The sequence below is a fragment of the Danio rerio genome, chromosome 11, assembly GCF_049306965.1.
Source record: "Danio rerio strain Tuebingen ecotype United States chromosome 11, GRCz12tu, whole genome shotgun sequence".
Taxonomy (NCBI): Eukaryota; Metazoa; Chordata; class Actinopteri; order Cypriniformes; family Danionidae; genus Danio; species Danio rerio.
Window position 1 is genome coordinate 8,400,421 of NC_133186.1, and position 17,495 is coordinate 8,417,915.

Consider the following 17,495-nt stretch of genomic DNA (forward strand, 5'->3'; position numbering starts at 1 on the left):
TATCACAATGTGATCATTCACAATAGTTTATCGCAGAATATACAATATCGAGTCTAAATTCATTCATTCATTTTCTTGTCAGCTTAGTCCCTTTATTAATCTGGAGTCGCCACAGCGGAATGAACCGCCAACTTATCCAGCAAGTTTTTACGCAGTGGATACCCTTCCAGCCGCAACCCATCTCTGGGAAACATCCACACACACATTCACACAAACACTCATACACTACGGACAATTTAGCCTACCCAATTCACCTGTACCGCATGTCTTTGGACTGTGGGGGAAACCGGAGCACCCAGAGGAAACCCACGCGAAGGCAGGGAGAATATGCAAACTCCACACAGAAACGCCAACTGAGCCGAGGTTCGAACCAGCGACCTTTTTGCTCTGAGGCGACAGCACTACCCACTACGCCACTGCCTCGCCTCGAGTCTAAATTATAATTGATAATTTTGCAAGTGTTTTAAGGCCTGTGATTGAATGAGAATTTTGAAAAATTGTTTTGTTTTAACTTCAATAATAATTATTCTATTGATTTGTTTGTTCAACAGGGTGGCACAGTGACTCATTGGTTAGCATTGTTGCCTCACAGCAAGAAGGTCGCTGGTTCGAGTCTTGTCTGGGCCAGTAAGCATTTCTGTGTGGAGTTTGCATGTTCTCCCAGTGTCGGTGTAGGTTTCCTCCGAGTGCTCCGGTTCCCACCACAGTCCAAAGACATGCGGTGCAGGTAAATTGAATTAACTAAATTGGCCGTAGTGAATGAGTGTGTGTGAATGTGAGAGTGTATGGGTGTTTCTTAGTAATAGATTGCAGCTGGAAGGGCGTAAAACATATGCTGGAATAGCTGACGGTTCATTCCGTTGTGATGACCCCTGATAAATAAGGGACTAAGCCAAAAGAAATTGAATGAATACAACAAAGACTGTCCAATATTTTTTTTTACATTTGATTACTTAAGTACTGTTATTTAATTCTCCCCTACAGAATCATATCAATCTAAAATTATAAATTCCAAATAGACATTCGAGTCATTTAAAGAAATTGTATTAATATAATTACAATGCAATACAAAAATATGGCAATTTTGAAGGTTTCCTATACCCATAGAGAGAACTATTTGTTGTTTGAATGGCTTCTCCAAATCGAACATTGCATTAGATGATGCTTCGTACCTGGATGTTATCGATCTGCTGATGTGCTGGAGCACTGATTCAGAGGCTTTTGATGCCATTATATTGAATAGAGATTTTATTTCTTCCTGTTTTTATGGTCAGCCAGATGAAAATAGTAAGGGTGATTGCTTTGAAGTGCACAAGAGCCACAGTACATCAAGCCACATGATTTGAGGTATGCTATTTGTGATTTTAGATGGAGAATTCAAATTTACACATTATCAATATTGGGAATAGGGGCAGCACAGTAGCTCAGTCGCAGCAAGAATGTCACTAGTTCAAGTCTCGACTGGACCAGTTGTGATTTCTGTGTGGAGTTTCTGTGTGCATGTTCTCTCTGTGTTAACGTTGGTTTCCTTTGGGTGCTCCGGTTTCCCCCTATAGTCCAAAGACGGGATAACTGAATTGGATAAACAAAATTTCCCCTTAGTGTATGAGTGTGTGTGTGTGAAAGAGTGAGTGTATGGGTGTTTCCCAGTACTGTGTTGCGGCTGAAAGGGCATTCGCTGTGTAAAACATATGCTGGAATAGTTGGTGGTTCATTCTGCTGTGAGAACTCCTGACAAACAAGAGACTAAGCCGAAGGAAAATGAATAAATGAATGAATATTGGGAATTTGTTTGTAATATATGAATATTTAATGGGTTTAATTTTGTTTGTTTGTTTTTCTTTCATAAAATCAAAATTGGCTGGAATATTAGAAATTTATTTGGCTTATCTGTTTTTAATCAGAATTGTAATATTGGTGCATTAGTCATTCATTCATTCATTTTCTTGTCAGCTTAGTCCTTTTATTAATCCGGGGCGCCACAGCAGAATGAACCGCCAACTTATCCAGCAAGTTTTTACACGGAGGATGCCCTTCCAGCCACAACCCATGTCTGGGAAACATCCACACACACACTCATACACTACAATTTAGCCTACCCAATTCACCTGTACCGCATGTCTTTGGACTGTGGGGGAAACCGGAGCACCTGGAAGAAACCCACGCGAATGCAGGGAGAACATGCAAACTCCACACAAAAACGCCAACTGAGCCGAGGATCAAACCAGCGACCATCTTGCTGTGAGGCAACAGCACTACCTACTGCGCCACTGCTTAGCCTGCATTCCTAGTTATAATTATCATAATTATTTATTAGTTTATCATAGTGTCTATTCCAAGGGTTCTCGAACTTTTCAGCCTGTGAACTCCACTATTTCCAGAAGTGGTTATTGTAACGCTCGTGTTGGAAGGTGCATTATTCCAAAAAAGAAACAAATCAAAATAATCATTCATTTAAAGTTAACCTTGAGCGCCAGACAGAAACATCTGTCAAAATACCTTTTTGTTAAAGAAACACGCTAGCTCTTACAACACATTACAAATATTAAATGAAAAATAAATAATAAACAATATGAGCGACACTTAGGCTGCGTCCGAAACACAGTGTTGCCAACTTAGCAATTTTGTTGCTAGATTTAGCAACTTTTTATACTACTCTAGCAACTTTTTTTTCAAACAGCACCTAGCAACAAATTGAGCAATTTTTAACAGAAATTTTCCAACTTTTAGCAATTTTTAAAAAGTGACTCAAAAGAGCAGTGGCTGCAGGCTTCACTCAGTAGAGTAAATTGCTAGCTCAGATTGTTTTTCATAACTGTTCATTTACTGATGTTTGTCAACATTTTTCTGATCCTTCCTTTACCAAACAACTGATGAATTCTCCGTTGTAAGCGTGAGTATTCCAGAAGCACTCGAACAGCACATGGCTGGGCTATAATGCTGAGGTATTTTTGCAAACTTAAACCTTAACCACTGACTCTTGAGTTTCATCTTTGGGTAGAGACAATAGCACTAACTCTCCTTCACATTACCAATAATATCCAGCTGAGCACAGCGTGACTTCATACAACCGTCTGCTACAGTGTGTGTCGAGCCTGTATTTCATAGCTACTGTGCTAGTGGACCAGAACGCAGGTTTCAATTTTCCCGGGTTTGCACACGCAATTGCTAGGCGGGGCTTAAGTTTTGTATCCACGTCACGCCGAAACGAAAAAAGACTCGTTGTCAAGGTGATTCATTTGAAGTAGAAGGAGTCGACTATTTTATAAATTAATCAATAATTTTAAACACTGCGCACTTTCAGATTTAAACTTTAGCTGGATATTTCACTTCACTTAGAGCTGTTACACACTTCATGGAAGGTCATTTACAAAAACCCATAATAGGGGCTCTTTAAAGTAAAAATCCATTTTAAAGTTAATATGAATTAATTTTTAAAAGTAACTTTCTTACAAAAAGTAATTTTATTGAAGAAATTTTTATTAAGAAATGTACTTTTACTTACATCATCTCGCTTCATTTTATGTTGTCATGCGCACAGTAGAAAACAAGATTTCCTGTTCAATCAAGTTCTTTGCTTTCAATAATAAAATGTTATACATAAATATATGGAAAAATAAATACATATAAATACCTCTATACACTACCGGGCAAAAGTTTGGGGTCAGTAAAATGTTTAAATGTTTTAAAATAAGCTTCTCCTGCTCACCAAGGCTGTGTTTCATCAAAAATGCAGTACGAATTGTGAAATGTTATTCCACTATAAAATAACTGTTCAAATGTATTTGATCATTTAATTTAATCATTTATTCCAGTAATTTTAAAGATGAATTTTCAGCATCATTACTCCAGTCTTCAGAGTCACTTGATCCTATTAATGGTAACAGTAATAAAAACAAAAATGACTGGATCAATGATTTCATTTGCAACTACATACAATAAGTAATAAATCAATATTTACAGAATCATTTTCTTTAACACCCCCCACCGCCAAACTTTTGACCAGTAGTGTCATAAACAGCATAAAGTGCAAAAGTGCAAACTGTACAACTAAATAAATAAACATACACATAATATACTCTAATATATACATAAAGTGCAAAAATAAATCTTATTTCTTATATGTACATGTCAATTCATCTTTATTTACAAAACTTATACAATGCAAATGTTGTCAAAGCAGCTTAACAAATGTCTCTGTTGAAATTCAGTTCAGTGTAATGTCTCTGCTGAAGGCCGATCCCATGGAGAGTAGCTCAAAAGAGGCAGTTTCCTGGGGAAACGCTGATCCTGTAGTGTTTATTAGCACAGACGGTGGTCCTGGATCGGGAAAAGCTTCTTTATAGATGAGTTTTGATGATTTTTTGAACATTTTTTTGTTGAAGATTTTGCTGCTTTGTGTGTGAAGTTCCTAAATGAGGAAAAATAAAAGAAGAAAAAATTCAGACTTTCAGAAAATTAATCATTTTAAATGTTTTCATTGTCAGTTTTTTTAAACATCTTCGAATATTTTAATATGTGTTTTTTTTTATTAACGGTGTTGCTAAACATGTTTAAAACTTGAGTTTTAAGTGCACTTAAATATGTTACACATTAGCAAAAGTGAAGATGATTAATGAAAAATCTAAAACTAAGGTGACATCATCAGCTTTGTGTGTGCCAGTATTAGAAACGTTGTTTCCTACTGGATCAGTTGTATTTACCTTCATCCCTGCTCCTCCATCTCCTGCTTCTTCATCCACTGGTGCTGTAAGACGTCCCCCAATGTTGACAATTTTCTCTCCATGCACTTTTCTATCAGATCCCTGCAGTCTGTACAAGGAGAAAGAGATAGTTAATCAAGACTGTATAAGACATTAAAGCTGACATTTATAAAGATATCTTCTGAAATTTGTTATTAAAAAAGGCTACTGGAGAGTCCTGGAGGGTCTGTGTCCTGCAGAGTTTTGCTTAAACTCTAATCAAACACTTCTAAAGCAAGTTAACCAATGGCTATATCTGATATCGCAGCCCTGTACCCTTAAATGAATTAATAAATACATTTATTTAATTGTAAAAATAACATTCCTATACATGACAAATAAAACTACAGTGTTTCATTACTAGCATACAGCTTGTGTTAAATAACTTGGGTCTAACCAAGCAGAATCCAATCCATCTGAGGGGTTTATCAACCAGAAAAGCACAAACAAAACTGCTTCAATTAACTTATTTGTGTACATTCACTCCTTTAAATACACTAATTTACTAGACTAACTTAATGAGTAGTAGATGAGGGTATAGGGCAGGGGTGGCCAGCGCTGTTCCTGGAGAGTCACCTTCCTGCAGATATCAGTTGCTACCCATATCAAACACACCTGAACCAATTAATTAGGACCTGAACACTGTGTGATAATTAAAGGCAGGTGTGTTTGATATGGGTTGCAACTGAAATCTGCAGGAAGGTAGATCTCCATGAACAGGGTTGGCCACCCCTGATATAGGGGGTGATTCTGAATACAGTCAATGACAAGATCACTTGAGGATTCAATTTAAAGGTAAACTCTGTAGGGCAGTGGCCCCCCAGGACTGAAGTTGCTCAATCATTAGCTATTACACAAGGTGTCGTTAGATTCCTTAATAAAGTCAAACATTTCCTAGGATCAGCAATGCTAAGCCTTCCTGTCTTGTCATGAGACTACAACAGGTTGAGGTTTTGGCATGTACATTTGTCTTTTCACTTACCACTGGATACACTGGGACCAAACAAAAGGTGGCGCTTCGTTCCAGACATGCTGTACTTTGGATATCTTCCATGCACCATGAAATACAGCATGTTGCCTACGGTCCGGATGTTTGCCAAGACGACAGCTTGACAATTTTCTGCTCTGATATTGGTAGCACAACCGAAGTCAATCAGCTTGAGCTCCACCTTCGTTGTGTTGACTAGGATGTTGTCAGGATGCATGTCGTTGTGGGAAACACCACGGTAACTACAGTGCTGCATTGCCTGGACTAACTGGTGCAGCAGGGAACGTGCAACCCGTTCTGACAGTTTGACATGCATGATTATATAGTCCCGCAGAGATACGCAAGGTTGGGGGTACTCCATGACGAGTGAAATGAATCCAGGTTGATCAAACCACTCATACATTTCTATCACATGCTTGCTTGCTGAAGGATGTTTCAGCATTAGCATATACGCTGCTTCTTTACACACAGGTCTGGAACAACCAGGCTGCAGAGAAAAAGAGAACAAGGGTTAGTAGTTGTACATCTGAGGAAAAATTGGTGCTATTTAAATAATTAGTTCACCTGAAAATTAAAATACTGTTATTATTTACTTTCCTTCATGTCATTTTAACCCCCTGAAACCTTCATTCATCTTTCAGAACACAAATTAAGGCATTTTAAATTAAATCTGAGAGCTCCCTCACGCTTCACACACAGAAACGGTCCTGAGGTGCTCAAAGTCCAGAAAAGGAGACAAGGAGTGTCTTCAGTGGTTCAACTGTAATCATACGATGCTCCAAGAACACTAAAATAAGAACTGTAAAAACAACTGACTTTGCCAGAGTCTTCTACATCAGAGTGGGGTGTGCATTTACTACAGGTAATATGACACTGACAAAACATCATACTGCCTGTAGAAAACATGTACCCTGACCTGATGCAGGAGAGAAAACATTGGCAAACTAATTTTTTTTTACAGTTTTTTGGCAGACAAAGGTGTTTCAGCAGCTTCGTATGATTGTAGTGTTCAGACAATGGTTTTGGCTTCTTTTCTGAATTTGAGCTTCTCAGGACCCTTGCCATCTATAGCAGAAGAGAAAGCTCTTAAATCTGAAATATCTTTTGTGTTCTGATGAGGAACAAAAGTCTCAGAGGATTGGAATCACAGGGTGAGTAAACAATGATTTAATGCTTGGGCAAACTTATCCTTTACATGTATTTTACCCTGCTTTAGTACTTTTGTATATGATCAACAAGGTTTTCCAGCTCTTTACTCTTACAGTGCTGCTACATAATACAGTAAATGTTCACATTAATCAAATTTCAGCATGAAGCACAGCTCATCCTGAAGTCACCATAAAATAATTTTCTTCAGTTTGAACATGAGAGAAGTTTTCATACAGATTCATATGGCTGCTTTTTGACTTTTGAAATTGAACTATGTTACTGTAAACGTGTCCAAACCATTAAAGAATTAAATGATGAGTGAAGTTTTGCCAACTTACAACAGAGATGTAACTTGGATTCTTTCTCTTCGGAATCTTCTTGATGGCAACCTAAAAAAAGAAAACACAATAATTATTGTTTTCACATTATTCAATCTGTAATTTGTTTAATAAATATACAAGTTTGGATCAAGTGAACAGGTTACATAAGAAGCCAATTGAACAGTAAGAGATTTTTACCTGCTTGCCATCAGATTTACGAACTGCTTTGTATGTTGAGCCAAAGCTCCCAGATCCTATCATTTCTCCAAAGCCGTAGAGACCAGTCAAAGATCCTGAAAAAAAGAAGAAGAGGTTATTCTCTTATACTGACAAACTAACCTTACATCAGTTGCTCTCAATTTTGACCCCCGGACCCCTACACACACATTTTGGATGTCTTTGTTATTTAACACACAAGGATAAGTTAATGAGCTGATGATCAGAATCAAGTGTGTTAAGTAAGAAAGACTAACAAAATGTGCAGTGCAGGGTGGCCAGAGGCCCGAAGTTGAGAACAACTGCCTTACATTAACAAGTATGTTACAGTAGCATCTATAATATTACTGTTTCCATCAAATTAAATAAACAAAATTTCATGAATTTGATTCTGCATTTATGTTTTGTATGTGATTTCAGAGTCCTGTTAGCACACTCACCAGTATTTGGCTCAAAATTAGGGGCTCCTGAGGCAGATGAGGACCTCGCATTGGACGTGTCTTGGAGACTAGATGGTCCAGGCACAGGCTCTGGTTCCTGATCTACCATGTTCTGAACCACAGATGGTCCAGCAACGGGGTCTGGATCTGGATTTAAACAGGCTCTGAGACGATTCCGTCCAAGGGCAAACTCTAGCTCAGGAACAAAAGTGTACCAAAGCCAAGACAGTCCAAGTACAGGCTCTTGATCTGGATCAAGATCAACAGTATTCCGGTTCCTGGATACTTCAGGTACAGGCACTGGATCAGAATAAACAGTACTCCAGGGCTTAGACATTCCAGGTACATTTTCTGGATCTGGATCAACAGAGTTCCGGAGATCATGCACTCCAGGGGCAGGCTCTGGATCTAAATCAACAGTGTTCCTGACCCCAGGTGCTCTAGAAAACAGCTCTGGATCTGGATTTAAAGTGTACCAGAGACGGAAAAGTCCAAGGACAAACGGTGTCACTGGACGCACATTTTTCCAAAGCCAAGATAGCCAAGAGACAGGCTCTGAATCTGGACCAACAGTGTTCTGAGGACCAGGCACTTTAGAGACAAGCTCTGGATCTAGATCAACAGTGTTCCGAGGACCAGGCACTTCAGGAACAGGCTCTGGATCTGGATCAACAGTGTTCCGAGGACCAGGCACTTCAGGAACAGGCTCTGGATCTGGATCAACAGTGTTCCGAGGAACAAGCACTTCAGGAAAAGGCTCTGGATCTAGATCAACAGTGTTCTGAGGAACAAGCACTTTAGAGACAGGCTCTGGATCTGGATCAACAGTGTTCCGAGGAACAAGCACTTCAGGAACAGGCTCTGGATCAAAAGAGTTCTGTAAATCCGACACCCCAGGGACAGGCACTGGATCAACAGTGTTTTGAAGACCCGACACTCTAGGGACAGGCTCTGGATCTAGATCAACAGTGTTCCTAGGACCAGGCACTTCGTGAACAGGTTCTGGATCTGGATCAACAGTGTTCCGAGGACCAGGCACTTCAGGAACAGGCTCTGGATCAACAGAGTTCTGTATATCAGCCACCCCAAAGACAGGCACTGGATCAACAGTGTTTCGGAGAACAGACACTTTAGAGACAGGCTCTGGATTTGGATCAACAGTGTACTGAAGCCCAAACACTCCAGAGACAGATTTTCGATCTGGATCAACAGAGTTACAGAGACCAGACACTCCAGGGACAGGCTCTGGATCTGGATCAACAGAGTTACAGAGACCAGACACTCCAGGGACAGGCTCTGGATCTGGATCAACAGAGTTACAGAGACCAGACACTCCAGGGACAGGCTCTGGATCTGGATCAACAGTGTTCCAGAGCCCAGACACTCCAGGGAAAGGCTCTAGATCTGGATCAACAGTGTTCCAGAGCCCAGACACTCCAGGGACAGGCTCTAGATCTGGATCAACAGTGTTCCAGAGCCCAGACACTCCAGGGACAGGCTCTAAATCTGGATCAACAGAGTTACAGAGACCAGACACTCCAGGGACAGGCTCTAAATCTGGACCAACAGAGTTCCAGATCCAAGAAGGTCCAGCGACATTCTCTGTATCTGAATTAGTCTCTAGGTCTGGATTAGTTGTTTGTGGATTCTCCTGTGGTGTTTGTGGTTCCACGCTTATCTGTCTGCAGCAGAGGAAAGGTTTCTTTATGGCCTTCCACACTCTCTTGAAGAAAGCACGGATTTTGCTCCACCTGCTGCTGCCTTGTATTTGAATTCCTAAATTGAAAAGAAGACAAAAAAGAAAACATGACAATCTGTTATTGTTTAGGCTATTAAGTATATATAAATAAAACATATTAAAAATAACAAGATATAGGGTGACTTTTCCCTAAGTGGGGACAAGCGGTAGTGTTTGTATAACCCTAAATAACAAAATTAGACATAAGAGTCATTTTAAAACTTAATTTTGAAATACTTAATTTTCTGATGAGTTTTGGTATAAAAAGGAAATCAAATGAAGTGTTTAAGCTATTCCTAAACATACATACAAACATGGTCAAAATTATTAGCCCTCTTGTGATTTAATGAGATTTTTTTCATCACGTTTTTAAACTTTAAGTTTAAAAAACTATTTTACAAGATACTAGTATTCAGCTGAAAATGCTTAAAGACACTACTATGATAATTAGGTTCAGTAGGCAAGTTAGAATAATTAGGCAAGTCATTGGACAACAGTGGTTTGTTCTATAAAGAATAATACAATTTATATATATATATATTCTCTTAAAGTGGCTAATTTTATTGACCTTAAAGTGTTAAAAAGCTACTTTTATCCCAGCCAAACAAAATAAAAAAGGCTTCCACAAAAGAAATATTATTATAGGAAATTAATGTTGTAACATCACAAATCTCATGGTTTGGATAACATTATTTTAGTCACCAATCGGCTCAATTTTTTAGGTCAAAGAGGGATAAATGTAATTTATTGTCCATTTATTACAAGCACAGAACAGCAAGGAAGATTTGCTTTTAACAAAAAAAACTTTTAGAGTCTGTGATTTTGTGAGTTGAGAACACAATTAAATATATTATTAAAATCTACTCAATTTACTCGATGTATTATTTGCAGCTTTTCTTTTTCAATGTTAATATAACATGTCCTGTGAATTTTGAAATAGTATTTTGAATATGAATTTGTTGTTTTGGATAGGCCACCTTAAAAAAAGTCTCACTTGAGGCCAATTTACCTTATAGAACAACATGTAATCACTGTGTTAATATTAATCATTTCTCATTTTTGTTTAATATGTCATGTTCCTTGTTTTTTTATATATTTAATTTAATTCCCTAATACTTATGTCTTTACCCTGTTTTTACCTTTTTATCTTACTTAAAGAGATTAAGTATCCTAAATCCCATTAATAAAATGTTCATATTTTACAATGAAGAGGTTGCTAATTATCTCACCGGTTGTGTTTTCCTCCATGGTGTTATCGGAAAAAGGGTCATCGGGCATCTCATCTGGTGCTGTACCGACATCTGAAGCCACAGTCCAGTCATCGTCCAGCCAGAGACAGAAATCACTGCAAAAGCTGATGATCTCCATATGTGACCCTAAATAACAAAATTAGCCATAAGAGTCATAAAACAACAACAACAACTGTAATTTATTCATTACAAAATGTCTTCATGGAACATGATCATTACTTAATTTTCCGATGATCGTTGACATAAAAAGGAAAATAATTTATTTTAGTCTATTCCTAAAGATTACCACACACACACACACACACACACACACACACACACACACACGCGCGCGCACACACACACACACACACACACACACACACACACACAGAAATACATTAAGTTAGTGTGATGTATATTAGGGTCTTTTCTGGCTAATAAAATAAGGCAGAGGTGATATCTCAATCATTAATTCTTTGCTACTTGAAACAAACAGATTTTGTATTATTCTTGTAATCTTATCAAGTAAAATATTATCTTACTTAAAAAGGCTAACATTTATAGTAATAAAGTATATAACATTTTTGACTGATTGTTGGTGGTTTTCCCTTGTTGGGAAGAAATAAAATGTGTCATTTCTACTGTTCATCATCAGTTGACAGCATTAACCCTTTAGATTTTCCCTGTGCAAATAAGATTCTGGCTTTTATATGGAGATCTATGGAGTAAAACTGCAGATTATAGTGTTTGTGCATAAATACACTCACTATGTTTACTATCCTCTGAGAGCTAACTTGCTTATTTTAATTTTTTCAGACATATGTCTCTTTTACACACGCACGCACGCGCACACACACACACACACACACACACACACACACACACACACACACACACACACACACACAATATTCCATATAGAGGGAAAACTCTGCAAACTGGACTGAAGCAGTTTTAGTTTACTAGAACTTCAGCTGTGTTATGCTGCTTTGACACAGTCTACATAGTGAAAGCACTTTAGAAACAACATTGAATTGAACAGAAGGCAGAAACTAAGCCTTTTTGCACTGCAACTGATGAGTGAAAAATAAACTCTGACCTTTTCCCAACAAGAAAATCAAGCAACAGTCAAAACTGCATTATTAGATGGTGTCATGTCTTTGCTATCAAAAAATGACATCATTAATGGGGCAAAATCAGCCACGAACGTAACAAAATTCTTTCCCAGAGTATTGTTGTATGTCAGAAAATATTTAAAGCATTTTCCCAAAATATGTGTTAAAATAAGATTTGAAAATCATTCAATATGCAAAAACAGAAAACTGTGGCCAAATTAAATTTGATTTCAAACCGATTAAACTCTTTGCTATGGTTTTTTCTTTGCTATGGTTTGAGCCCTTTATGCTGCACAAAGCTTATTTCTCGAAGAAAAAAAAAATCAACCAGATGAAATTATACAATAAGACCAGAACCAAAATGTACAGAAAAACATGCTGGTTTTTGCACAAGACACTGTTTTGTATTAGGTCGATTACGCTGTAAACTCTTAAATGAACTAAACTATGACACTATTTGAGATAAAATATTCAAATAAACTGTAAAACTATTTGAATATTTCTGTCTATGATGCACAAGCTTTGTTTTTTATAGTTATGCCTTTGTTAATTTTATATACTGCAGTGAATCCATATTGTCAGTATATCAGAAAAGTGTTTGCAGTGCATCCGATATACTGAAAATTTGGATTTATTTCTCATATTTAGCCATTTTTAGGGTTGATTTGAATTTTATCTCAAATGGTGTCAGAGTTTAATTCATTTACGAGTTTACAGTGTATTCGGCCTAATACAAATAGCCATGGATGCATTATTGTATATAAAATATTACTGTATAACTTGTATTATCATTATTGTATAAATTTTATTGTGTACTATTGTGTTCTTCTAAACAATTTGGTACTGGTCTTAGTGTATAATTTCATATGGTTGAATTTCTAAATTCTTTTGTATGGTTAATTTGTTTTTGTTTTTTAAATCGAGAAATTAAGCCTTGTGCAATATAAAGGGCACATATTTATGTCTATCTGACATATTTTTGACTCAAACTATAGCAGGAGCAAAGAGTTTATTTGTTTTGAAACCAATTGTTTAACGTCAATGAATGTCTAACGTCAAACTAACTTTAAGGTTAGGGATATCTGAGGCCAGAGTCTTAATTCAGGGCAATTCACCTCACACTTTTCTCATCCTAAACCCCATTATTGACAATTTATCATGTTTTGTTTTATATGTTATGTTTCTTAAGTCATATATTAAATTAATTTCATCCCCTAATACTTTCTCTTTGCACAGTTTTATCATTTTTTAAAAACCTAGAAAGCTTGGGTGGTTGCTGACAGTCTTACCGGTTGTATTTTTCTTGTCATTGACAGTAAAAGGCTTATCAAATGCTTTGTCGGCATCTGAAGCCATTGTCGAATCCTCCTCGTCGAGCCAGGGACAGAAGTTGGTGCAGAATCCAATGTTCTCCAGCCATGTTTTCGTCCCTTCAGTCTCTCCTTCGACACACACGGGCGTTGTTGCTGCCATCGCGTGGACAAACATAAAATTAGTTTTCTCACTCATAAATCTGTTTACTCAGAAAATAAGTTAGTCAATAGATATTCGCAAATCCAAAGATTTGCGCGAGGTTTCTGCAAACGCGTCTTCACTCAATTCAGAATATCAATTAAATGAAGGGTGTGGCAGCACCGAATAGCGATGACGTCATTTTTGGAATCCTTCGAACAGTTGCAGCTTGCTTCGAACAGCTTACGAGTTTGTAGTTTTTTTGCTTAAAACTACAAAGGCGATTTTCAAATATTACTCAACTAGGACTGTTCACATCTAAAGTTGCCACTAAACCACATAACCACTACAGTCAGCGATAGCTCATCAATGTCAAAATGCTAGCCAATCAAATCAAAAAGGCGGGCTTTACAGTTCGCAGAGGATTTATTTAAAAACGATTACAAATTGATTGACAAAAATACAAAATTAGTGCTCAAGTTCAAAAATATGAATGTTTGTGACGGATATTGAATACTATAGCACAATACTGAAAAAAACATAAAGACATTTTAAAAAGGGCAACAAACAAATGTTTAATTATTTTATAGACAAGTTATTAATTAATTACTCTTGTAGGAGATATCGTTATTTTAGCTTCGATTAAAAAATATGAATAAAAACAAATATTGAATGAAATAATCCTAATCAGTTTGTGGGTTTTCTAAATAAATCCTGCTGCTACATCAGATACAGGTAAAGTCTAGAAAGAATACAGCTGCGGATACGCACATCAATATCATTTTGTAACACTGAATAACAATAATTAATAAAATACAACAAATGGGAAATTTAAAAAATAATTCTCGTTAACCAACCATATCTGCCCTAACGTTAGCAACAACCAGATACGGCTGCGGCCGGAAGTTAATGAGAATTATTTATATTATTATTTATTAATTTTTCCATTTATAGTATTTTATTAACGTCAAACCCTACCCCAACCCTAAACGCAAACATAACAGCAATGTAAAAACAGTAGTTGTACCGAGTATTATTTATGGTATTTAATAAATTACCCAATAAATTGTATTTTATTAACGTCTACCCCTACCCCAACCTTAAACCCAACCTTCACAGTACTGTAAAAATATTAATTATTGTTATACAGTCTTACAAAAATGATGCTATATTAATGTGCGTGTCTGCAGCTGTATCCTATGTAACGTCAGGCTTTTAAACATAAAGTTTCATGTAAATGTTAGAGTGGGTTTTCGCTTTATGTTTGTGCTATTTTATACCTTTGTTGACGTTTTGATGCCTACTCTTCTCCATGAGCGCCAATTTTCCATGTGCTAACGAAATGATGTTTTTAAAATGTTGGAAATATAACAACTGTCAGTTTGAGTCCTATGCAGGTAATTATTTCTTTATTTAATATAGAGTTTAGCTATTTACTTAGTTTTTTATTTATATCAGTGTATATGTGCATTTTCTATCATTTTAAGTTCAATGCTTTGTCTAAACTGTTTTGTAGAGGATTTAAATTGTGGTTTTACTAAGAAACATTTCATGATGTAAACTGAAGGTGTTTTGTATTTAGTGTTTTATATTCAGACATATTCCTGCTGAATGACATGTAGATAGTGGAAAAAGTGACATTGAATTGTTAAAAGAAAACATCAGTTTAATTGTGATGGAGAAACATTTCACAGTTTCACATTATAATGTTTCATTTTTTATTGTCAAAAGAAGCAGAGCTATAACTTGACCATTTGTCTCCTACTGCTCTGTGTGCAGGCATCAAGAAGTTCTGTCTTCATCCATGAGTGTGTGTTGATGGAGAGTGGAAAAATTGGATTCGAAGAGTGCATAACCAAAGAATGTTTTATGGTTAACCAATGAAAGTGTTTGTGTTTGCTATTAAAATTCTTAAATTAAAAACAGCTCAAATGCCAACTTACACTTCAATTTAAGGAATTAAAAGATTTTAATGGATATTGACAACATTTTTCAAATCAAATCATTTGTATTGTTACATTATCAACAGCATTATGTACTATGATGAGTAAAAATCTTAATTTATTGTGATCTTAAGGAGCTTTGAGTTGATTATTAAACTATTGTAAAAATTATAGTTTTAATACATTTTATTTGGGACAATTTTCTTACAACCCAAAGCACTACAAAAAAAGAAAGATAAAAGTGAGACAATAAAAAGTACATAATATAAGATAATAACAACAACCATGATCAAGTCAAAATTCTAATAACATATTCATGAGCAATTTTTAAGAGGTGTTTCATTTTCAAATAATTTAATAAGTATATATTTTGTACAGTAGATGGCAGTAAATGTCCTAATTGGATTAAACATCATAGTTATACTGGGTGAGTTTATTTGTCTATTTTTTCAAAATTTTGCTGCACTAAATATTTTCACTTAAATTACAGATTTAGGCCATAAAACAAAAAAACACTGGCTCGATCTTTTTTTAATAACCAGCATAGGCTGTTTTCCGTTAAAAATAAAAATAGCAGGCTACCTCTAATCGATTTCTCCACAAAAAATAAGCATAACATTTTTAATACAACATTTTAAAGATTATGTCTTGAGCATTTGATACCTTAGCGCTTGTGTGCTTTTATTTTCTTCATCTCTCTCATGGTGAGTTCAGGTGAGGGAGTGTTTTGTGAGTTAAACCAGGCATGCCCAAACTCGGCCCGTGAGGCCGGTGCCCTGCTAAGTTTAGTTCCAACCCCAATCAGACACACCTGCACTAGCTAATTAAGCTCTTACCAGGCTTTCTTTACAACAGTGAGTTAAACTCTCCTTAGTTTAGTGTCACACTGGCACACAAATATCAGTATATATGTATCGGCTTTTTTGAAAGCATATTCCTATCTTACTGGGACGATAATGGTTGGACTGCACGATATATTGTTTCAGCATCAATATCACATTGTGATCATTCACAATAGTTTATCGCAGAATATACAATATCGAGTCTAAATTCATTCATTCATTTTCTTGTCGGCTTAGTCCCTTTATTAATCTGGAGTCGCCACAGCGGAATGAACCGCCAACTTATCCAGCAAGTTTTTACGCAGTGGATACCCTTCCAGCCGCAACCCATCTCTGGGAAACATCCACACACACATTCACACAAACACTCATACACTACGGACAATTTAGCCTACCCAATTCACCTGTACCGCATGTCTTTGGACTGTGGGGGAAACCAGAGCACCCAGAGGAAACCCACGCGAAGGCAGGGAGAACATGCAAACTCCACACAGAAACACCAACTGAGCCGAGGTTCGAACCAGCGACCTTTTTACTCTGAGGCGACAGCACTACCCACTACGCCACTGCCTCGCCTCGAGTCTAAATTATAATTGATAATTTTGCAAGTGTTTTAAGGCCTGTGATTGAATGAGAATTTTGAAAAATTGTTTCGTTTTAACTTCAATAATAATTATTCTATTGAATTGTTTGTTCAACAGGGTGGCACAGTGACTCAGTGGTTAGCATTGTTGCCTCACAGCAAGAAGGTCGCTGGTTCGAGTCTTGTCTGGGCCAGTAAGCATTTCTGTGTGGAGTTTGCAAGTTCTCCCAGTGTCGGTGTAGGTTTCCTCCGAGTGCTCCGGTTCCCACCACAGTTTAAAGACGTGCGGTGCAGGTAAATTGAATTAACTAAATTGGCCGTAGTTAATGAGTGTGTGTGAATGTGAGAGTGTATGGGTGTTTCTTAGTAATAGATTGCAGCTGGAAGGGCGTAAAACATATGCTGGAATAGCTGACGGTTCATTCCGTTGTGATGACCCCTGATAAATAAGGGACTAAGCCAAAAGAAATTGAATGAATACAACAAAGACTGTCCAATATTTTTTTACATTTGATTACTTAAGTACTGTTATTTAATTCTCCCCTACAGAATCATATCAATCTAAAATTATAAATTCCAAATAGACATTCGAGTCATTTAAAGAAATTGTATTAATATAATTACAATGCAATACAAAAATATGGCAATTTTGAAGGTTTCCTATACCCATAGAGAGAACTATTTGTTGTTTGAATGGCTTCTCCAAATCGAACATTGCATTAGATGATGCTTCGT

General features: G+C 36.7%; 1 protein-coding gene across 1 annotated transcript; it reads right to left on the minus strand.

Moving 5' to 3' along the window:
• Positions 1 to 3,452: 3,452 nt before the first annotated feature.
• On the minus strand, positions 3,453 to 13,731 carry LOC141376535 (uncharacterized). Its single transcript, XM_073916347.1, has 8 exons — positions 13,230 to 13,731; positions 10,823 to 10,969; positions 7,856 to 9,631; positions 7,398 to 7,492; positions 7,218 to 7,268; positions 5,725 to 6,217; positions 4,704 to 4,812; positions 3,453 to 4,411 (listed from the first exon to the last, which is right to left on the minus strand). The coding sequence occupies exons 1-7, from the start codon at positions 13,447 to 13,449 to the stop codon at positions 4,706 to 4,708; spliced, it is 2,889 nt and encodes a 962-aa protein (XP_073772448.1). The 5' UTR covers positions 13,450 to 13,731; the 3' UTR covers positions 3,453 to 4,411; positions 4,704 to 4,705.
• Positions 13,732 to 17,495: the final 3,764 nt, after the last annotated feature.